Source organism: Oryzias melastigma, linkage group LG7 (assembly GCF_002922805.2).
Source record: "Oryzias melastigma strain HK-1 linkage group LG7, ASM292280v2, whole genome shotgun sequence".
Taxonomy (NCBI): Eukaryota; Metazoa; Chordata; class Actinopteri; order Beloniformes; family Adrianichthyidae; genus Oryzias; species Oryzias melastigma.
The window spans coordinates 10,168,279-10,191,762 of NC_050518.1; the positions used below are offsets into that span (position 1 = coordinate 10,168,279).

Sequence of the window (23,484 nt, forward strand, 5' to 3'; positions counted from 1 at the left end):
GTCAACAGGAAAACGGGGACCTTCTCTATGGAAGTAACAAAAAGTGTGGACAAAGGGGTGAGAAATACAAAATGTGTAAAATTAAAAATATACATAAAAGAAATGCAGCAAACTTTATTTGCTCCCAAAGGTGAACAAGAAAAATACAAAGCAGAGGGAATTTGCTCTGGCAAGGGGCTGTTAAACTTGGCACAGTGATGTACAGGATTGACTTGGGGATTTAGTTTCTGATTTGGTTTGCTCTGCATGCGCTGGTGTGTGTCTCTGTGTGTGAGCTCCTTATCTCCAGCAAGCACATGTTTCTGAATGCAGGGGGATGAAGCCGCCCAATGATTCTGTTCTACTACATGCCTGTCAGAGACAAAATGGCATTCAGGTGTTTGGGGATGTAAATGTATGCATTGTGGGTACTTTGCATTTTTTTTTATTGCTTAAAGAGCATTATGCATTAGTTTGATTATTGAATAGGTAAATAAAGAGTGAGATACAGTATTTGGACAACACATCCTTCTTCAATGGAACGTGTTGTGACTTCCACTCAACTTTCATGCACTTTCTTTACCACTAGATGGCACTAAATGGCAAGACATTCCGGCAGAATCGTGGTAAGAAAGTATTTTTATGAGTATATTAATCTATTTATTTATTTATTTTTATAGAAACGCGTGCTGGTTTTGCACAATGATTACTTCTACACCGATATCAAAGGAACTCCTTTCAGGTAAGGGAAATAAAAGCGTTTAAATAATCACTTTAATGAGATTTTTTTTAAGTCATTTTTTTGTTTTCTCACTTGTGCTTTTTTCAGTCTAGGGGTGGCTCTTTCCAGAGGACATGGGAAATATTTCTTCAGAGGGGATGTTACAGTTGAAGAAGGTATGTAATCGTACTAATTCCCACTACCCTTTTGAGACTTCATAAGTTATAGGGATTTTTTGGGGGTCTTTTACTACAGGTACTACAGTTTTTGCCCAGCTTAAGTGGTTACAGTTATCGGACTTTTGAGGAATATTAAATAATGCGTTACCTTGCTTGAAAGGGAAGCTAGCTTGTTTTCTAAAAGTTCATGTCTGACTTCCAGCGCTAAATATACATTTTATTTTAATTTAAAAAGCTGCAGTTTTAGAGGTGAACATTTCGTTTTTATTTTTTATTTTTTAAGGCACAAATGAGTTCTACAAGTACTAAAACTATTTTGACATAAAATAACTGAAATTATGATTGCAGATCTAACTTTAAACATATATTTTGTGCCATTTTGAAGCTGAAATTGTGTTTAAGAAAGTGATCAAAAGTTCTGTGAGTATATTATAATAAGATTGTAGTTTTAATACAACTTCATTAGAATTGATTTGCAGTGTAAAATGTGAAGCAGTCTTTCTGTTCTGAACAAAATATTTACTAACCTTTACCCTGTTTTTACCTCTCACATGTTTCTATCAGCTTCACACACATACTGCATACCGCAATGCAAATGAATTAAAAATCTTCAACCAAGTAGAAAGTTAAATATTTTCCTTCCACTGGGAAGGCGTTCCTTGTGTGTTTGTTTGGACAGTGTGCGTCTGTCCTTGTCTGAGTGTGTGTGTGTTTCCTCATACATTTCTCTCTGTTTTCATGTCAGGCTTCATGGATGTGAATATTCATGTGAGGTGTGTGCGTCTGTGTGTTTCTTTAAACACGCCTGTCATGCTGAGCCGTCTGAGCATGCCTTGGCTCTTCCTGATCTAATCATACCTGTCACATTCACTCAGAAAGTGCATTTTTCACCCACAGCGCATTGAAGTGAACGTGAATTAGAACCGGGGCAGCTTGTGTGTGTTTTTTTTTTTTTTGTGAATGCATAATTAGTATATTTCAGTGTTTACATGTAAACATATAGTGGTTGTTTTTGTTGCAGGACTTCATGACTTGGAACATCCTGATGTTGCAGTAGCAGATGAATGGTGAGAGTTAAACAATCTTTCTACATGTCTTTCCTTAACTTACAATTTTTTACACATTTGAAAGCTGTTTATATTTGAAAAGTTGAAGTTGCTTTACTTTATTCCACTTTTTCAACATGTTTTCTTCTTCAAATTTGACGGAAATTTGTTAATGTTAAAGTCCCATTAGTTGTCAGACACCTAGGTGTGACAAATTTTTTTTCCACATTTGACCCGTCCCCTGGGGGAGCGGTGAGCTGCAGACACAGCTGCACTCGGGATCCATTTGGTGTTTTAACCTCCAATTCAACCCGTTGAGTCTCAAGCAGGGAGACACTGGGTTCCATTTTTAGAGTCTTTGGTACGACCCTGCCTGGATTTGAACTCATGACCTTCCAGACTCCAGACTCTCTGCCATAGGCCACTGAGCTGGTTTTAACATGATGCATAACGGTTAACTCTAACTGTGTCAACAATAAAATCATTAGAAAAGGAAACATTTAGGGAGCATGCTACAGTCGTGTTACATTTTTTCTGCTTTTGTTGTGATCCAGGACATACTGCAATACAGACGAGCACCCTGAGCACCGCCATCTATCCCAGATAGAAGCCATTAAACTGTACCTAAATGGACACAAACCCCACCTAAAGTGTGAGTTGAAGTTTCACTACATTCATAACTTGCTCTTAACTTACACGAGGCTGCTAATTTTTTACTACTAGCTGAAACACACGGATCAAGACATGATTCTGTGAGCACTAAACTGATGAGGGACTATGTGACTTGTCCCTAGAAATATTTCTTCACATTAATTAATATTTTTTTTCCCACTGTAGTGCATTACTGGTAAGTACACTTCAGGACTGAGGAACTGGGACCACCTTAAATTACAAAAAAAAAAAAAACATTGAAACTTAAGCTAACTTTTATTTTTAGAATTAAAAGGATGCCAGAGTACATTACAGCGTAACACTTGGAACTTGAACCCTCTCAGTCTACAATTACCACATATTCCATATTGCACACAGATGTTCATTTTAAATCCATTAACATCTGTATTTGGAAATCTGTTAAGTTTATTTCATCTTCTACACTTCCTTATTAATATTTCTCAGTATTATGATAACCACCAGTGTGTCAGCGTTTTTAAAAAGTATGCTGTTGTTACTGAATATTTTTCTAAGAAACACAGTTGATTTATATGGAATTTGTTTTAAAAAATGCAGAAAAATAGACAATAACTGTATTCTCTATGGTTTTAACTTCATTTTTCCATTTTGATTTACTTTTATTGATCTTTTTTTCTACCTTGTTGATTTTTTTTTTAATTAATTGTTCTGGAAAATGTTTGAACGTTATAACAAAATTATAACCAAATTCACAAAACTCAAAAAATCTGGATATTTTGTTTTCTTTAAGGTCGGTCTCATTCTCTGTTGATAGAAAAAAATAAACAAAATGTATTTATTTTTTTCCTTAATTATGTACTTGCAGTAAGGCTTTAGCAATAACAATACAATAAAGTACTATCTTGCATTATTGCTTTCAATTTTTAATACACATTTTAAACTCATCTTAAGCAATTTATAGTCTTTTTCAGCTTTATGAGTGTGACTTGTGGTTCATTTTTCATGTCTCTTACATTTTTTTTCTCATGCTCAGGTGACAAGGAGCTAATTCAGGAAGTTCTCTTTGATGCAGTGGTAACCGCTCCACTGGAGGCCTACTGGACTAGCCTGGTACTCAACAAGTCAGAGTATGTGACCCACTATACTGACATCTGAAGGAAAAGAATACTATTAATATGTTTTTACAAATGAGTTCTTATAACAATGTCACAAACATCTAAAACTGTTTTTTGCATCAATGTAGTCTATGAACAATGGTCACTTTTTAAATGTTCCCACCAATAGGAACTCAGATAAAGGGGTGGAGATAGCCTACCTGGGCACAAGAACAGGGCTGTCCAGGATTAACCTGTTTGTGGTTCCGGATGAACTTACAAACCAGTAAGTTTCTAGACAATATGTTGCATCATTTGTCAAATATACTCATCCTTGTTTCACACCTGGGTTCCTCCAACAGAAACATTGCATTTTTTGTATTGTCTGTTTCCTGTCCGCCTCAAGAGACTTCCTGACTGCTGAAGACAAAGAGGGGGTGTTCAATGCAGATCATTTCCCCTTGTGGTACAAAAGAGCAGCAGAACAAGTTCCTGGCACCTTCATTTACTCTCTGCCTTTCAACACAGGTTAGTTTTTGATTCTGAGTATATTTTATCCCTTTATTTAGTTGTGTGGAATAATTACACAAAATTTGACACAAACTACTTTACTGTTATTCTATGCGTTTTCATCTTTTACCCTTTTTGGTCATTTGCTCTGGCCGTACAGCTCCTTTTCCACTCTTTAAATTCTAGACTGAGTGCTTGCGGATTGTAATGACTGCTGTGGTTTGAAATAAGATATGTTGAGAGGAGGTTCACTTCGCTCTTTCCATGCTGACTTACCCAGAACAGACACACAAAACAGCACACAAACACACTAATGTCTCACGCACACACATTCAATTTGACTGTTTGTCCAAGAAATGGTCTTGTCCTTGAAAGACAGAATGAGTTCTCATCTGTCCTCAGCCTCGGGCTTTCTTTTATCGCCACCTAGAATAGGAAATCTGAAAGGCTTCTATTTTCTGTCTGGACTCGCCTCAGATACACTCATCTTCCCAGGACTGTGGCCATTTCTGTAGTCATTTAATGGTACTCTGTGGGATTTGTGTTGTGTTTATTTCCAAATCAACCCTTTGATGGGGTCAGAGCTAATGTAGTCAGAGGAGTTATGAATAGGGGTGTGTACTGGCAAGAGTCTGGCGCTACGATGTGTCCTGATGTGTGTCTCATTATACGATATACATCACAATATGTCCCAAAACTGTACCAGAACAGTTTTCAAACTTTTTTATTTTAGGAGTATGACTTAGAAAAAAACTCTACCTACGCCTTGTCAGCCTTTTAAATCGATGCAAGGATCGGCAAACAAAATTTCACCAAATCAATTTTTCCCTACATCCTTAGTTATGAATGAACGAGATGTCAAATGCGTTATGTGTTGCCTTTGGTTTCTTCTTGTGTTTGTGGGTTAGGATCAGAGAACAAGAGTATTGTATTGGCCAGTACTGCTATCCAACTCCTGGATGAGAGGAAATCTCCCATAGCTGCAGGTAAGGAGCGACTCAAGTGAGCCCTTTTCTTTCACACACAATTCTCTGCATTGAGAGGATTGCAGTAGTCTCTGCCTTACACTGCTGTGCTTTATGTTCCTACTTCACATATGCCTCCTCCAGTACTACTTTCCTCCTTTTGAAATGAAAAACTCGCTGCCCACATTGCTGTCTTTTTTTATTTGTGCACTTACTGCTGCAAGAATACACAGCACAACATTGACTTTAATGTTGCAGCAGCGTCCACAACCAGGTTTATTAACAAGAGTGATTGTCATCATTGCTGTACAGCAGGATATTTATTATTAATTTATTGGTTGAGTCAGAGGACTTTTTGTGGCAAGGGTCCCTCTTCGATTCTTCCTTCACATAGTTCAACCTGATACAAGTTAATGTTTCTGTAAAGGAAGTAAACAAAGAATTGATGAACCAGATTTAAAGAAAATGTGAGTTTTTAAAGCATAGTTATGCATCTTTCCAAATTTATATGATACTGATAAGATCAAATTAAGAAAAAGGTTGTTTTTTTAATGCAACTTTATGTAAAAGACCTTTTATCAATAATTGTTACAGAAAACTTTGAAATCTACCAAAAAATATAGTATGAATACTGTTTGAATATTTATTTCTATCAACTTTTATTTACATGAGAATTGGGTCTTGTTTTATCTTATTCATACTATACAGACTGGAAAATTCCCAATGTCCAAAAAACATAAAACCTGATATCAATAGAGATATTGAATCTTATGTAAACCCAAAAGTAAAATAACCAAATAATGTCTGGTTAAACAAAGCAAAAACCAGAAAATAACAGAATAAGAGGCAAAAAAAGACCAAATAATTTCACAGTGCCTGAATGCGTTGACATAAAAGGAGTGCATTCTGGGTAGTCTTTGCCTAGGGGAAACCACTGGAGCAGAAGGACAGAGATGGGAGAGTCTGTGCACTGTCATTATGCATGCACACACATACAAACAGAGTCTTCATCAGATGTACAACAGTGGTGCACAAGCAGCCCACAGTTAACACCAGCCCACAGTATAATCTGACCCTGTTGATTTTAGCGCTGCTCTTTTAAGATAATAGTTTGCTCTGCCTAAATTCAAATGACTAATAAGAGAGGAATTCTGAACACCATAAAGTTAAAGTGGGTGCTGATGTACAGCAGTGACCCCCATACTTGTTATATGAGTGTTTGCGCACAGAGATGATTTTATATAAGAGTGTTAGATGGGAGAGGAGATGTAGGCTAGAATGCTAATTTAGCGTAGGCCGGTTGGGGCCAGTTTTCACTGGCCTGCGCTCCACTGAGCTGTAGACTTATGAATACGCTAACACACTAACTTGACAGGACAGGCTGATGACATCACACACCACAGCCCCTGCAGACATCTCTGAAGTCACAATGTTTGTGTGTGTGTGTTCATATAAATGTCTGTACGCCAGCATGTCGGGTTTGTGTGTGTCGGTGTACTTGGTCACATCCCAAGCCACGTGCGGTGAGTCTGCTGCCACAAGAGTCAGGTCAGGCATCGAGACCAAAGGCATCTGTGCCCCTTCAAGTGCTTGTCTGCACTCTAGCATGCTATAAATCCATTTTAGCAAAGCCGTCATGTATTTTTATTAACAATTTAAAAGCCTTCTCTTCTTTAATAGTTTAATAATAAAATGTAGTGACAGAACAACAACTCTAAATTATTTGAGACAATACAATCCTTTTAAATGAATTTTTAGAGAAGTATTATCAAGAAAAATGAGGCAGCATTTTTTTTTCCCTTTTAAAAAAGAAATTTATAATTAAATTGAATGCAATTTTTTTCATTGAAATGATTGATTTTTTTTTCTTTTGGATTTTTAACATCAAAATACAAACGTTCACATTTAGCTCACAAAATATCTGCGAACTACAAGTACTTTATCCAAACAAAAGTACATACTATATTCAGAACCTTTAGCTTTTCGTACCATAATTAATGTATTATCCCTTTATTTTATGTAACATACATAGTAGGGCACTGCTGCCAGTACAAATGAGTAATAAGTAAAAAAAAAAAAAAAAACTGGAACTGGTCTCCAAAGATGCAGTTTCAAAAGATTGAATGTGTGGATGACTATCTGCAGCGGTATGATAAGTCAGACTGATAAAGATGTAAAAGTCACAAAAAGAGGATGACTCATCGACTTTGCATTTGCTGTTGGTTCATTATTGCTTCAACGAATTTTCCATTTTTAGGTTAGCTTTCTGCGAAAATATTCTTTAAGAAAACACATATATCACAAACTATAGAACATTGTGAGGCACAGACTTTTAAATATTTCTCTATATTATTTTCATACATCTATGCGCACACACACTATCAGCCAAGCACATATAAAATATAGCTTTTCTTTTTTTTGTCATACAAACATGAATAATATAACAATATTGGGCACAATGTACAAAAACTCCCCACTATGAGTTATTACAAATTTAAAACAGACTCGAATTCTAAACCAACAGCATCTAAAAGACAGTAAATGTCACATTAAAAAAATAATAAATAATAAAGTTACTGGATGCAAATACCAAACGTTACAAATACTTTTTAGTACACACTTATAAATATATATTAATTTACCCCTGTTATTGATATGCAGTTCTTAGACAAAACAAAACATGTTTTTGTATTCTTTGGCCAGTCCCTTAAACCCGCATACAGTGTAAGATACTCTTCTCATTGGTGCATAGTCAAATACCTGTGCAACGGAGCTACCCAGATCTTAATTGTAAGTTGAGTTCATGTAAAAATATTTTTTTTTTTTACAAATTGAATTTCTTCTAAAAATCTACACCCAAGCCCACACATGGCATCCAGAGATAATCAAGTTAAAGGGTTGAGACCTCCAGAGCGAAGAGTTTAAAGTCTTGGGGAAGCTTTATCCTACTCCTACGCGATAGCATTTTCCAGGGGTTCTTTATCGTCCGCCGTGGCGTGATCTGCCCCCTGTGCTGCCGCCAGCTCCTCGTTCTTCTTTAACTCTCGCTGGTATTTGGCCATGATGGCGGCGTAGGCGCAGCCGTACACGGCAGCGGCCAGCATCATCAGACACACAATGCCACACACCACGCCAGTGATGATCACCGTGGCTATGGCGTGGCGCAAATTGACGGGGCGTTGTTTCTGCTTGGGCTCGCACTCTGTCATTCCCCCTCCTCCTCCTCCTCCACCACCAAAGCCCTCCCCCATTGCCATGGGAACATGTAGGGCATGGATAGAAGGGTTAGCATGGTTGCCATGAGTGTGTCCTCGCAGTAGCCTCTCAGACTCCAGGTGGTGTATGTTGGCAAACAGGTAGTGGTAGCTTGTAGCCATGCAGGCATGGAAGAGCTCGTAAGGGACTTTTTGAAGATCTCTATTCTTCATTTCCTCTGGTTGAGAGCAAAGTACTTCATCCATGACACCACCTGAAGATCAGGTCAACACAAACATAGAGGAAGATTAGAATAGTGAGCTCTTGAGTTTGTTTTATCAGAACATACAACACGGAATATACACAATACCTTTAAATCAAGGTTTAGATATTGTAGCTTAAAACTGATTTTTAGGTCCCACTCCAATCATCTTTTGATGTATTTTTAAAGTGTTCCCAGTGGTCTTTCTACTTGTGATTTTATTATTTTTTTCTGCCCAATAAAAAAAAAACAAAAAACAAAAAAAACTGCAGTTTTCTAGGACATAGTTTCTGCAAAGCGGCAGTTGTTCATTAGAATTTTGCCTGTGAATTGTGGGCCATTCCCATTATCTGTAAGTTTAGACGCTTTCCTGCTAGCTTACGGCCCCTCACACCCCAAGCTAACATTAGATGTGTAACAAAAATGGCGGGCAATATTGGAGCTATCCAGCTGTACAGTTTTAACCTAGATGCCAGCTCAGACGAGGAAAACAAAGATGTGCAAGGATCTCTTTGTCTGCAAGTAGATGCATCAGAATGAAGCTGAGACAGAGTAGGTGGCTCACTGTAGTAGCTGCGCCTACAAGCTTTTTCCAGCTGTCTTTTTTGCATCTGCTCAAAATAATTTTAATAAATAAATACTTAGAAATGCCAATGTAAGTGTTATTTTCTTTATGTACGTCCTCCATCATAAGAAAAACGCCACAAGAACATGCTAAAAACACCAAAATCACAATTTTTATGGGAGTGGATCTTTAAGGTAGACAGTATTTTTATTTTTCCTTTCAGAGTACTTTAGCGTAAAAAAGGTGATAAGTACCAAAAGGAAATTACTATCTGAATCCCTAAAACTGAAACAACTAAGACTGTAAGTTTGCTCTCCTGCGGGGTGTCCTCGAAATGTCTCTTTTTCTATCGTTTGAAGCAAGCTTGGCGACACAGTTTTGCTGTGATTGTTTGATTATACAGTAGCTTACTGGTACACTGCATTCTTAAAACTGGATCTATTGTTCTGTTTTGCAGTAATTAGAATGTTCATCCAGTCAGATGAAATTTAAGCCACGGTTACATAGAAATTAAGGTTGAACCCCCAGCTACTTGGAAGTCAAGCTTTTACTCTACAGTTGTAATTTGCATTCTAATGACCACTGTTCACTCAACGCAGCAGAACAGAGACAAGCAGTCACAATTAACGCTCGACTGTAAGTCTTTAATGTTTTCATAAATTACATACATGTCTGTGATGCTTGTTGTCTTTGCATTATTAATTAAATTTTTTACTAATTCAGCATTCAACATTCTCCCTTTTCTAGCCAAAGACTATTGGTACAAAAGTTTATAGTCTATTTCTACCCTAATAGAAAAGGGCTGTTACTTTGTAAAAAAAAAACAATGGTAGAGTTGTTGAGTTAAGGAGTCTCTTGTGTTGTGAGAAAGTATATAGTGCCATATTTGTTGCCACAATTTGATATATTGAGAAAGAAAGAAAATTCTTAAGGATCTCTAACCTTTAAAAACATATGTCTCCAGCCAGAGCTTCAGGCCTATCAGTTGGCAGTCACACCTCCAGGGGTTGCCTCGTAGTGTAAGGCTATCCAGGAGGGTCATAGCCTCCATCAGTGAGCGGTCTAGTCTTGTTAACCTGTTGTGTGCTAGCCCCAAATAGCTGAGGTTCTTTAAGCTGTCCCCCATGGCACCAGGCAACCCTCCCAGGCTGGCAGAAGGGACAGGAGTTAGATTTCAATAGGTTAATTACATTTATACATTATTTAAAAAGGCTTTAGATATTATTTTAGGATTTCTGATGTCTAACCTGTTGTGTGAAAGGTCAAGGCGAGAGAGCGAGTGGATTGGAACAAGAAGTCGCTTGTCAAGCTCTCTGAGGCTGTTGTGTGCCAGGCTGAGACGCTGCAGAGTCCTCAGACCCAGCAGAGCAGTTGGTGAAATAGATGTTATAGAATTATTGGATAGATCGAGAGTGCGGACAAGGGGTATTTCCCTAAAAGCCATCGATCCAATTCCCCGGATGCGGTTATCTTGGAGATACAGTTCTTGAGTCTCTGGATGCAGTCTTCGAGGAATGTCATATAGACCGCGACCCCGGCAGTCTACGACTTTGTTGTTGCTGTTGCAGCTGCACTCCTTTGGACAGGCCCGAGCCAAAGACAATGGGGAGAGGAGGGCACACACCAGTATCACTGATGAGAGACAAACAGTTAGTGCTACAATGCTAAAACGATGCCACTTTCATTCAAGTTTTAGCTTTTTGTTCTTAAACACAGCTAAGGTCAGCAATAATCTCCAGAACTCCCTACTCATAAGCTGCCATAGTAATTGCCGTTGAAAAGCAGATCTTGACTCGTTTATCTTCATTTCATAGTTTCTTGGCCTAACTTTTCTAACTTTGAATTAGTTCTGATTGCTTTTCCTTTGTCCCGTGAAAACAAAAATAACTATTAGACTAATATGCTAACATCCGCCTCCCACTGCCCTCAGACAGTGACTCCACCAAAGCCTCACAACCCCTCACCCACACACAAATCCATACACAGCACATATTGGGTATCTGATTCCCTTTGAGATACCTTCCCATGTCCATTCCTTCTGGAACATCACTGTAGTATTTATAGCACTGGCTTGACTAGCTTGAGGCAAAATTTCTGACCCAAGCTTCACTAGCTCACAAGTTGATAACATGCTAGATATAGTAGTTGTACCATGATTGTTATCAGGCTAAGCTGTCCCTGCAGCAAACATCAAAACAAATTTGAGACACAGGAATGTGGTTCCTTTAAAATACATGACATGCTTTCTCCACTATCAGGTCACATATTCTGCAAGATTCTTGGTAGCAGAGCCCTTAGGTCTATCTCTTTAAAATGGCTTAGTATAAAGCATGACACAAGCATTTTGGCTATTAGGTGGACTAAATACGTCCTCTAATAGTCATGGAAAAATAAGTTATCGTTATACAAACTGGGCGGCAAAAGGTTTCTGATGAACTTTAGGAAATTCCTGTTTCCAGAACTTAGTGTCACAAATACAAAACTATTACTTGTGATGTAGCCAGCCAGGTATTAGCCATGATAAACATGTAAATCCTATTTTATGCTCATTTAATTGCTTGTTAGGTTTGTCTAAGAGGGGTTACAGGTGAATTCAGTCACATGTGCTACCATGTTCAATCAGGTGCTGGTGTGGTCTATTGGGGCCTGGATGCACATTATCTTAGTTATTGTTGTCTTAGTTCAAATTTAGTTGGCTCTCGTGCCAAATTTGTTATAATTTATCTCCAATATTGACATTAACGTGAGTATATAAGACCCATCCATTCAAATATCCATGATTACAATAAAATAAACATTCATACTATATAATAGCTTCATAAGATGTGCATCTTAACCCATAAAAACCCATTTTTCTGAAAAATGAAATGATGTGAAATGGACCACAAACCAAGTGGATCACAGAACCCATTTTTCTGTTACATTGCTGTCACCAGGGGTTCTTGTGGGTTAACATCATAACATCATAATATCCACTACAGAATAAGGTCAGTGCAGAAGAATGGCTCTTTGCTCTGATGTGCCCCTCTAGCCTAAAGTATATAAAAAGATGTTTGTGATGACATGCACACATAACCTTGAGCAAGTACCACTTTAAATCAGCACAACACAAACATCCGTACCAAACTGCAACAAGATAAACAAACATTCACAAGTATTATGTTTGTCATTTCACTTAAACACGAGAATTTAATTAAAAGATATTTCAGAATGGAGATAACTGTTGTAACCATGTGCTTTATGACCTTCTGTTACACAACAGTTTATACAACAGTAGTTTGAACAGCTGAGTCTTGTGTGCACCTGCAGATGACTCCAATAAAACTCACAATTACATCAAAACTCTTCAGAGATAACGCTGTTCCTACCTCTCATTTCTACCGGTGGTCTCTGTGCCGCTTGCATTCAACGCTCTTTTATCTCCCCTCTTGGATTGTGGTGGCGCTTACTGGTGGATGATCCATTTGTCGTTGGTGAAGCTTAGAACAACTTGTCCTGATTCTGAGTTGGCTTTTACAGTTGACAGGTGAAAAAAAGGCGAATCCAGATCAACAGCAGAACCCCGTATTGCCCTCAGGGTCCATAGCACTGCCGAGAGGGCACGAAACCCCATCAGAACAGGCAGATCAGCGTACAGAGCTCACTGCCAGCCAGTTAGCCAGTCAGAGAGAGAAGCTCTGCCTCCTTCTCTTTCTCTCTCCCTGTCTTTTTTTATTTTTCTCCCAGTCTCTCTCTTTATTGCACTACCACTACATACCCACTGTTTTTTTTCCCTGCATTTTAACATACCCTTTTTTCCTGCGTTGTGTTTTGCTGTGCCCAATTAGGTTGAATACCCACAATTCAGTTAAAGTCATATCAACCCCCTCTATCTACAGTTGCAGGGGTGTGTGTGACAGTGTGTTATCTCCCAACGGACAGCTGTTCCTCTTAAATAACAGCACAACCCATTCACTGACATTCACATTACACCACCGATCGCTTTGGCAAGACTCGTAGAAGACAAATTTAGATTTACACCGCAGTGTGTCGACAAAAATACTCCGCTGCTTCAACACACACAGTGAACATAGAGGAAGCCCGCTGCTGTGGCATGCTCTGATGATATTATGCGTAAGCCGTGGGCAGAGGGGCTGGCAGAACACGCCCCCAGCACAGCAACACAGAACACATGAATGCACACATTCAAGTACGCACACAGTTTCCTATTAAACTGTTGCCGTAAATGTTTCTTTTTACACGAAAGGTTCGATTGCTGAGTTCATATATATGCCGTAAGATTGCATATGCATTTTATGAGCACTAAAATAAAAGACGCACAGATTGATAATCCATTTTTACTGAGGGTATGATCAATTTTACAGGCTATTGTATTCCCAGAAACTGCCTTCCTGTCTATTCACATTTAAGTTCTCTGCAGTGCTGAAGGGCCAAGCAATTATTCCAATTCGCTCAGTAAAAAAAAAAAAAAAGAAAAAAAAAGAGAGACACGGTTGTCATCAGCCTACATTAATTGAGGTTTTCTGCTGAATACATGATTTATTTGAAAAGACACTCAGTAAATGCACATGAGAGGATGAGCATTTGTGCACAGACTCTAACTCAAATGTTCCTTTTTTGAGCGCAGCGCAATTTATATGATGATATGTAATTATGTCTTCTTATTTAGTTAAAGGCCAAATGCATGCATGATTGTGTGGCACATTCTTCTTTTATTTCCCCTTATAAAAAGGTTAATAAAAAAAAAAAAATAAAGTGTAAAAGCACATACAGTATCACATGACTCCTTTATCTTGTGTGGCGCATCCATTTGAGATGATCATGTAATCTTATTTTCTATTCTTTCTTTTTCAGGAACATTTTCTGAGTTTTTTTTCTAATGTAATTTATGAAGCTGTACATTTATATGAAAAAAGCCCTTCATTTTTAAAGTTATTTATTTTTTGGATTTTCTACCAAATCTCAATCCAACCTCAGTGGCTCTGCAATACTAAGAAGGAATATATTTAGCTTTGAAACTTTTATATATAAAAAAAAAAAAACATTTCTGTAAAAATGCTCAACATATTTACATAGCACACTGCTGTGTTTAAATGCAAAAAAGAAGGAAAAAAAGGCGAACACACGTCTAAAGGGAATTTGTGAGTTGACACTTGTGTACGTCTGAACGTGTGCTTGTGTTAGTAGTGTTTTCTTGTTCTCTCAGTGGAGTGTGAACTCATGTTCAAATGCAGAGGGAATCTGCACAAACAGACTGTATATCTAATAAATAATCACGGCTGCCTTTACTAGGGCACACCACTTAGCAAAATGAATACAATTCCTTTTGTGCTGATGAACGTATACATTTCTGCAATCCGGTAACATTTCGATGCTATAAACCGGTTGTCGTTCCTACTAAGGATTTAACCAGTGCTAGATTGGTGCGCGGTGGATTTAGAGTGGATTTTCTGTCTCTTCGTATTTGAACTCGTAACCCCAGCTTAAGGCATAAATACCCCCAAGTTTTTAAATCATACCTAGGGAAATTAAATGTCCCTCTGGAGGACAGGAAAATTCCCTCACATCAGTAAAAAAAGATTTGAGCTTTTGTTCTGAGCCGCCATCCAGGTAGACGCCAAACATCAGTGCACTTTTAACCTTGAGTTCTATTCGATAGAACGACACCCTGCAGAATGCTTCATGGATTTACATCGAAAAGATTTTTCTTCCTGTTTAGCAAATAAGCCATTTTTATAAACATGCTATTTTAAATATAATCTGCAAAGACTGAGCTTCACCAAATTTAAAAGAAATATATAAAATATTTGCCTTTTTGCTCTTTTAAAAATATTTTATTGTGCTAAACAGTATTAGGTTTTGTGACTCCACTCATTTTCTGCCAGTATGCTAAATTAGCCTCAGTTTTAAATGTGACTAAAGGAAAATGTTGGCCGCTAAAAGGATTTGGCAAAGCTTAATATCCACCTGTTCCTCTGGGCAAGAACTAAAACAGGTGATATGAATGCCTCAATTCCCATGAAAGGTGAAACAAACCTGAAGTTTTAAAATAACAAACACAAATAAAGAGACTTAACTAAATATATTCAGGGCTTTCTATTTAAAGTTAATACGATTTATTTGAATTTTGATAGTTTTAAGGCTATGCAAACACTACTTGCTCTATGGCATTTTTTTTTTAATTTAGATATTGTTGACAACACAGAAGTAACACTGTTATATCCATCAGCTTTCACTGGTCTACACATTTAGTTTAGCAGAGATTTTTACGTCAAATGCCCTTCCTCACACAATCCTGTATATGATTCAGGCTGGGGACCAGCACAGGGAGACATAGACTAAGTCCACCTTGTGCATACATAGGTAGACAGTAGCGACTGAGTGACCTACATGGGATTAAGCTCATCACACCCCCTAGGAAACGAACTCTGGTTTCAAGTGCAACTGAGCCATCCAGCCAATATTTCATCATTAAACACCAAAAATATTCATCTAATTGTTACAAAAACAACAACAAGAAGAAATGGTTTTAATGCAATGTGTTATATTGTGAAATGTTTTCTCACTTGACCCACATTACTGGCAAACGGTATTAAGAAAAAAATAATCAAATAGATAAACCAAATAAATATGTTTCTTTGGTAAACGGGGTGGAAAGTTTAAGTAGAAAATTTGTATTTCCATTGCCACAACTGTCTCTTGTCAATATCGTATTCTATTAAAAAAAACATCATATTGTATGTTGAATTTTTAACACACAATTTACACCATAAATTATTTAAAATTAAGGGGTTTACTCCTAAATATTTATTTCTAGGACTTAATTCATAACAGTCAAAAAACTGTTGAATCACAACACATCCAAAACCTACTTGATTTTGATGTAGTATTAAACACAAAACAAAAAAAAGGTGATCCAGCACAATCCAAAAGTGATCAACCCTGTGGCCCATAGAGGCCTTTCCACCCTAGTTGTTCTGTCTGCAAGTTACATACAGATCTCCCATAGGACAAAAGTCTCACCACCTGAACCTCTCCCCCCTGTCCACATCAGCAGAACTCCCCAGTTGAAGGCTGTTTCTCTCGGGCATTGTCGTGTAGAGTGTGAGTCCATTTGCATTAAACTTGTGTAGATTGAAGGGGAAGGTCAGGTCAAGTCACCTGATTTTACCACAATATCAATAAGAAACCGTAGCTTTCCTTCACAGCTTTCTTCTACAACTGAAATATTTCTAAGCCAGGGGCTATTCAAGGGATTTTAACGGGGAGCTCCTTAAAGTGCTTAAAAAAAAAAAAAAAAATTCAATGTAAAAATTATTCTTTAAAAAGGCAAAGAAAAAAATCTGCCAGTGGAGTAAGAAAATGGTATTACCAAGAATTCTTGTTATAAGAAAAAAAAAAAAGCTTGTAAATAAAACATGTTTTCTTAAACCCTGAATATTTAGCAATTTAAAAACCTTCTATGAAAGAACAAAATAAGATATTTTTTCTTGAAACATTTTTTTTTTAACTTTCACAGGTTCACTTTTTCCAATATGGGGTTTATTTCTTCAGATAATTTAGTTTACCAGGCAATGTAAAAGCTTACCAGAACTCTAGTTTAGATCAAACTGCAAAACAAGGATTTTTTGTTCATCTGCTAAAAACTCTCCTAACATTTTTATAATTTCTCTAAATGTAGGTTTATTTGATGTCTCCATGTTTCAAAAAGTCTTCTATAAATTATTTTGGGTCTTTTAGAAATAATACCTCATAATAACTTTTAAATCATGCTTGTTTTAATTGCATGCATCATTTTAAATATGCTCCAGCAAAGATTTACAGACTCCCAAAATAAAGCGAACCCCCCGCTGAGAAACAGTAAATCTCTGCTAAGTCTTAGTGGCAGGGGGTAGAATGAGCGGAGGATGAGAAAAAGAATAGGAAAGTTAAGCCTGCAGTGCATGTGACGACATTTCCACACTTTGAACAACCTGACACATTCAATGTCGGCAACTGCATTTTTCCACTTAACAAATTTGGGTCAGTTCTGCCTAGTGACCTGCTGGATCGGAGCTTACGCAGCCACTCTGGAACAGCAACAGGGAGCCAGTGAATAAAAAATATTTGGGTTTTATGTAATTGTTGAGGAAGAGGTCTGATAGTGGTGTCAGTTTTGTTACATTTTCAGACAGACGGTACAGTGATAAACAGACTCACTTCAGCTTTTCAGATAAATTGGTTGGAGATCTCATGTTTATTGTCTTGTGTTGCTGTTTCTGTTTCAGCTGTGGGCATCCAGATGAAACTGGAGTTTTTTCAGAGGAAGTTTTGGACAGCCTGCAGACAGGTACCATGTAGACACAGGCTTGTTTGTGTTTTGCAGTTTTTTTTTAAATATAATCTAATGTGAAATGGAGAAAAAAAACACTTAAAAGTAATCAGTAATCCAATAGTGACAGTTTAACCGCACAAACTTGTGCAGACAAAGGCTGTCTCTTGTTGTAGACATTTTTTTAGTGAAGTTTAGCCATATTTATCCCTGTACAATATATTTTATGTTGCCGTCAAATCATTTCTTTACACCAGAGCCACAAATATGGGGCAATTTGCTTGTTGGTTCACAAGACTAGGATGTGAACACCCTATTTCCAAATTGCCAAAAGACAATAATTAATAGACTTTTACCACCTCCTGTGGTGCAGCAACCACAAATTATGCTTTCCAATGTCTCAAAATCAGGTCAATTAAAAAAAAAAAAAAACATGCTTGTTTGGACAGCATGGCGCACTCAAATATTTTCACAAACCTCTGTGCTTTCACTTATTGGATTTCTCAAATGTGGATTATCTCCACCTTCACATCAAATGTGATCTTGATACTGGTTGGCACAACAGCAGACACACCATCCAGCAACATGCAAAAAGCACCTCCAGCATGCAGCATCTGCGGTTACTAAACGCTGCGGTGCTCCAGGAAGACCCAGTTCTTTCTCTACGCTTCTGTGAGCAGAGAGCTGAACGTGGTGGAGCTCAAGCTGGCTTCTCGCTGAACAATTCCCACTGAAAATAATGATGAGTGAAGCAGTTGATGTTGTCAGTCACACCTGCTCCGGAGACTCAGCTGTCTCCATCTTATGAAAAAAATAAAAAAAAGATATATAAAAAGAATGTGTGGGATCCTTCAAATGAATTCTGCTATCATGCACATCTGTGTCTATACCATGCAAAGGCTTCAAACTGTTGGCTGGCCTTTCTTCTGTGCATTTGTACTGATCTTTTCTAGTCTTTAACATTTTTTTAACAATGTTCTTTTTTCTAACAAAGTAATTGTCATTTAAATGTGTTGCTCCCTATTAAAGATTTTTTCTTTTTACATTTGGTTTAGTGCACAGCATTAGATGGGAAATGCTCCATAAGCTGTGATGACGAGGTTGGTTTTTTGTTCACTAATACATGGTTTTATCGTTTAATGTTGTTCCTTACTGTTCTAAAACAAACTTGTCTTTTAAACAGAATGTCAACTGCTACCTCATTGACAACAACGGCTTCATTCTGGTAGCAGAGGACAGCAGCCTGGTGAGACATGGATTTACTAAAACACAAGATTTTATCACATAAAAAGATAATCCAACACTCAGAAGTTATGCTGAGATGTATTTTTTCTTGTATATTTTAAAGTTTTTGTGTAAACTGCAGCCAAAGACATAATGCTGTCAAAGCTCCTACCCTCTGCTTAGCAGTCAGCAGACATGCTGTCACTTTAATTCTGGCTCATCCAGAAACCAGTCCACTGGCTGTCACTGCCCTTCCTTTGCCCCCCTCTGTTCTTTTTGTGGCTTTCTCACTTGTTGACTGAAAGATGGAGCTTTTCAGTTGTTGTGTCTTTGGTGGACATATTTATTTTAGAAACACATCAGTTTACTATAACCAAATGTTTAATTTGATGTTTTAGCAGAAGCATCATTTTAGCAGAAGCATCAGTTCTGTATGCTGATTCAAGCTAGTTTGTACATTGTTCTGTAAAATACAAACGAGAATCGAAAAGGTTTGTATCCAAATTAAGTAGCCTACACAAAAACCGATAGGAAATCTTTTTTTTTTTTGCAAGTTTAAAATAAAACGAGAGTTTTTGATAGATGCCTGTGCATGTTCCACATTTTTGTTTTTACAAAATAACTAGTATATTTTAATACTTATCTAGTTTAAGAGGATCTATACCTTTTATTCCAGACGGGAACATTTTTTGGAGAAACTGAAAGAGCAGTGATGAGCAAACTTCTGCAGATGGGCTCCTTCAAGAGGTAAGTTTTTTATGCAATGTGAAATGGATTTGCAAGTCTCTGTTTTATACCATGTAAAACTCACTACATCAGGAATTGACTGATTTTTTTTTTTCCGAATCAAGATATTTTTTAACCCTTTGACAAAATCCACAAAAAATATCCAATATCTTTTTTTTTTTAGATATAGATATGATATGTTGGGTGATTTAGCAAGCTTTTGCTCATAACAATGTTAGTTTAAGATGCAAAAATACTGCTATGAGGAAAAAAGAACAGTGTCTAAAACTTGAAACACACATTTTTAACACGGTGTAACTGTGTTATAAAAATTAATTAAGAACAAATTTATAATTTTACAATGCATCTAGTAGTTATCTAAAAAAAGCTTAACAATAAATTAGTTATCCTCACCATAAAGTTTAAAATAAATGAAAATGGCCTGAAAGATGTCATGGAAGCAGCCATTTTAAAAGAAAAGACGCTCTACTGCCCCTAGTGGAAGGATAATTTACCACAAGGCAGAAAATATGGGCCAAGTTACATACAATAGATTTGAGCAAAGTTCTGCTGAAACAGGGGTCTCTGACATGTGTGTATCAAATAGGGTTAAATATGTGTGTAAATGTACTGGTGTAACATCAGACTGGCCTCAGAATTCTGCCTCTACTCGTGTTGACAGATCTTAAGTAGACTGGTCATAAAGAACCATTCAGCAGTAAACTTTGACCCTCAGCCAGATGAGTTCTCCATTAGAGGATCACGGCAAATCTTTTCCTGAAGCGTAAGAATTAGTATAAACATGAAGTCATTCACATGCATGAAAGCAAGCAAAAATGCAAACTGTGTGTGTTAAAGCTCCTCTTCTAGCAATACTCGGCAGTTCATTGGGAAATGTAATTCCTGCTTTACAAAGCAGACACGTAAAAACAGACAAGTATGCATAAAGTTTCAAAGAGAAAAACAAATATATTGTGCCATAACATCTAAATACTAAATTGCTTGTGTCCTCAAGAAATACAATAGGAGAATTTGGCCCTGCTGTCTTATTCCGTAAAAGTCAGAGCCAAAAAATCAACACATAAGGAAACGACTACTGGATATCACAAGGATGAACTTCAAAATCTTCATCAAAATAATTTTTAAGACCCATTCCAGAAATTAAGCTTGAAATTTCATGAGATTTAATGAAATCTATACCGAATCACTGCCTATACTATGAAATTAAGCTAAAAGTAGTTAATCAATGTATAAAGATTATTAAAGTAATCGGTTTCTAATAAAATCATTCTTTGTTTATTTATCTTTATGATTTTGATGACAATCTGCACATATGTTTGATACTTGATCTGTTAATGATTTCTGAAATAATAATATGTCAGAGTACATAATCATTATGTACGTCGTCTTTTTTATGTGATATACTGATACTTAAGGATCTGTATCTGTTTGCAAAGTATCTGATCAGAAGTTAAGAACCGGATAATGGTAATTTAGATAGAGAAAGTGAAAAAATCATAGTGAAGTAAAGCAAAACAGGGGTGTGATTATATAAGTTCGCTTCCTCACTCTCCCTTTTAAGCAGTCTACTAAACTTCTTTTGACACTCTTAATAGTTACATTTTCAAGTTTCATTGTGTCATGTTATATTTACAAAAAGAGCAAACATGTTAATCTTTCAGGATAATCATTTTAGATTTTACTAGTGTATGTGGACTTGTGCGAATTTGACATCATTTTTAGGACTATTTTATCCTATGTTTGACATAACTTGGTAGATATACACTTCCATTGATTGAGTTGTTTTTGCAATATTTTTTCTTGGATTGTTTTAATAAAATAATCAAGCCTAATCCGCCAGTTACTAATTTGCAAAGAACCACTAAATACAGGACTCCACTTATTTTAGCATCAGCTAGAAACAAAAAAACAAAACAAACATTTAAGGATATTTTATATATATATATAAATGGAAATAAGTCCAGGCATAAAGGGGTTAAAATATATTCAAACATATAGGTAAATTAACATATTTTACTATGTCAAGATGGCTTAATTATCATTTAACCTAAATGTATTTATTTAAGAAATTCAGGTTTTATTTTCCTTACTACATTGGCTCAAGTTCACATTTTTCTTTAAAGAAACAATCAGACCAGACAGATTTTTACTGATTTAAAGCAATTTAACAGTATTTTGCTAACAGTGCTGCTTAAATTCATTAGTGAAGTCACCCAAAAAACAACAACATAGTAATATTGAAATAATCAGGAGCTGTAAAGTAAAATGACGTCTGTAATCACAGATTCAAACTCTCTCGAAATCAGAAATCAGTATTTCTGTTGGAGAATAAACCTGATTACCAACAGGACCTTCTTTCCTCCACACAGTCAGGAAGAGCAGCATCCATGAGAATTTTAAGCTAGAAACAACCTCCATTCTCATAAAGCAACAAGCTTTCATCATCATGACCTGTAAAGAGAATCTCGAAGAGGTGGTTTAAATTTAGCAAAGTAAATCTTTATATTCATTTTGTACTCAAGCACAAGTTAAAGTTTAGTCTCATGGAAATGCTACTCAACTCCAGTAATGCAAGTACATGTAATTGGCTTCTTTTCATCCCTGGCTTTTGGTTCCTAGCATGTGTTTAAGCTGTGTGTCACCAGTTCCGCCTGAGCTTTGAAATTGCCCAAGGCTTTGGAGATATTGGGCCCACTCAGACATTACACACTTTCTTAGTGATTCACAAGTAAGAAGTGTCAGGTGTGATAGCTTTTCCAAAGGGCTCTGAGAAAGGAAGTATTTATAAAGTCCCAGATTTACCCTCCCTCAGGAAGGACCTAGATCCCACACCCTTAGGGTCTATTAAGCCCCAAATCCCTTTAAAATCTTGCAGTATCCCTTAAATTATAAACACACAGCAAGCAACCCACAACATCACCTGAAGGGACCTCTCAGGAAGTTCTCAGCTTTCATTGGATTTCACTTATTTCATCGTTGATGCATAAGCTGAAGGACGGGTCTTTTTCCCTATAACTTCAGTACATGACAAAAAGCCTTTTGGGTGAAAAATTAAATAAATGTGTTTAGATGTAAATCACCTTTCCTGAACTATACTGTACAAACAGAGGATTGAAAGTGAAAATGTTTCTTTGTCGTGCTTAACTGTGTCTTTTTTCATTAGGGTCACTTTATATGATTACCAGGCTCTGTGTTGGGTTTATTCAGAGAGTAGTGACAGTGGCCACACTCTGCTTGATGTGAGTAATGTATTTTTCTAACTGTTTTATTCAGTGTTTGGCTATTGCTTTAGCAACTTGTGTGACAGATTCATCATGTCTGACCTTCTCTTTGTTTAGCCTTACTTTGCTTTCCTCTCTGCTGTGAAGTGGATCCTGACTGAGCTCGTCATGTAAGAGTTCTTTGTGCTAAACAATGTCAGCTGTTTGCTAAAACTGTAGACAAGTTAAAAAAGACACTATGGCCCTCTTTTGATTCTCTTTTTAACATACAGGACAAAAAAATCAGATTTGGAGAATACAGCATAAATAAATAAACAATAAAAAGTACAGCTGCAGGAGAAAACTATGTGAACATTTTGGAATTACTTGGAATTACAGTTTATGCAACTGTATGTACCTTATGGTTCACTAGATTTTGTTGACAGCAACAGCATGAAATAATAATAATTTTTAAGACAGTTGTACCATAAAACATCTTTCTAGTATTTTTTTGGGTAAACTTTTTACATATAAAGTTTGTTAGACAATAGTTTCTTCAATTTTTTTTTTATTCCAATGAATTTCATGATAACTTCATGAGCCAATCTAATCCCAACTAACAGATGTGTCTCACATTGTCTCCTTTATTACAGCTGTATTACAATTGAGCTTGCACACATGGTCATATCTGACTAAAGAAAATTGACACAAAGGAGTTTCCTCATAGCATAATGAATGCAAAGTATACACTTCTGATGAGTCTCGAACAAGCTATAAAGAAATAATTGGGAAAGTAGTAAAATTCAAACTTTAACTCATTTACAAACAGTTGAAGGACAGTGCGTATCATATGTAG

General features: G+C 36.7%; 2 protein-coding genes across 2 annotated transcripts in view; one reads left to right on the forward strand and one right to left on the reverse strand.

The window, feature by feature from the left end:
- The window catches only part of cacna2d3a (calcium channel, voltage-dependent, alpha 2/delta subunit 3a), a gene marked incomplete in the record, with an annotated part of 125,797 nt that overhangs the window by 92,937 nt on the left and 9,376 nt on the right, over positions 1 to 23,484 (forward strand). The window contains 15 exon segments of the mRNA XM_036212745.1: positions 1 to 57; positions 660 to 721; positions 809 to 876; positions 1,901 to 1,946; positions 2,480 to 2,577; positions 3,589 to 3,682; positions 3,840 to 3,935; positions 4,056 to 4,177; positions 5,068 to 5,145; positions 17,414 to 17,475; positions 18,513 to 18,557; positions 18,641 to 18,703; positions 19,358 to 19,428; positions 22,592 to 22,667; positions 22,767 to 22,819. The exon segment at positions 1 to 57 is cut by the window's left edge and continues 24 nt beyond it. Of these exon segments, the coding sequence (XP_036068638.1) occupies positions 1 to 57; positions 660 to 721; positions 809 to 876; positions 1,901 to 1,946; positions 2,480 to 2,577; positions 3,589 to 3,682; positions 3,840 to 3,935; positions 4,056 to 4,177; positions 5,068 to 5,145; positions 17,414 to 17,475; positions 18,513 to 18,557; positions 18,641 to 18,703; positions 19,358 to 19,428; positions 22,592 to 22,667; positions 22,767 to 22,819 (1,091 nt within the window).
- On the reverse strand, positions 5,767 to 13,284 carry LOC112159065 (leucine-rich repeat and transmembrane domain-containing protein 1). The gene is made up of 4 exons (XM_024292897.2): positions 12,515 to 13,284; positions 10,394 to 10,778; positions 10,089 to 10,294; positions 5,767 to 8,593 (listed from the first exon to the last, which is right to left on the reverse strand). The coding sequence occupies exons 1-4, from the start codon at positions 12,549 to 12,551 to the stop codon at positions 8,076 to 8,078; spliced, it is 1,146 nt and encodes a 381-aa protein (XP_024148665.1). The 5' UTR covers positions 12,552 to 13,284; the 3' UTR covers positions 5,767 to 8,075.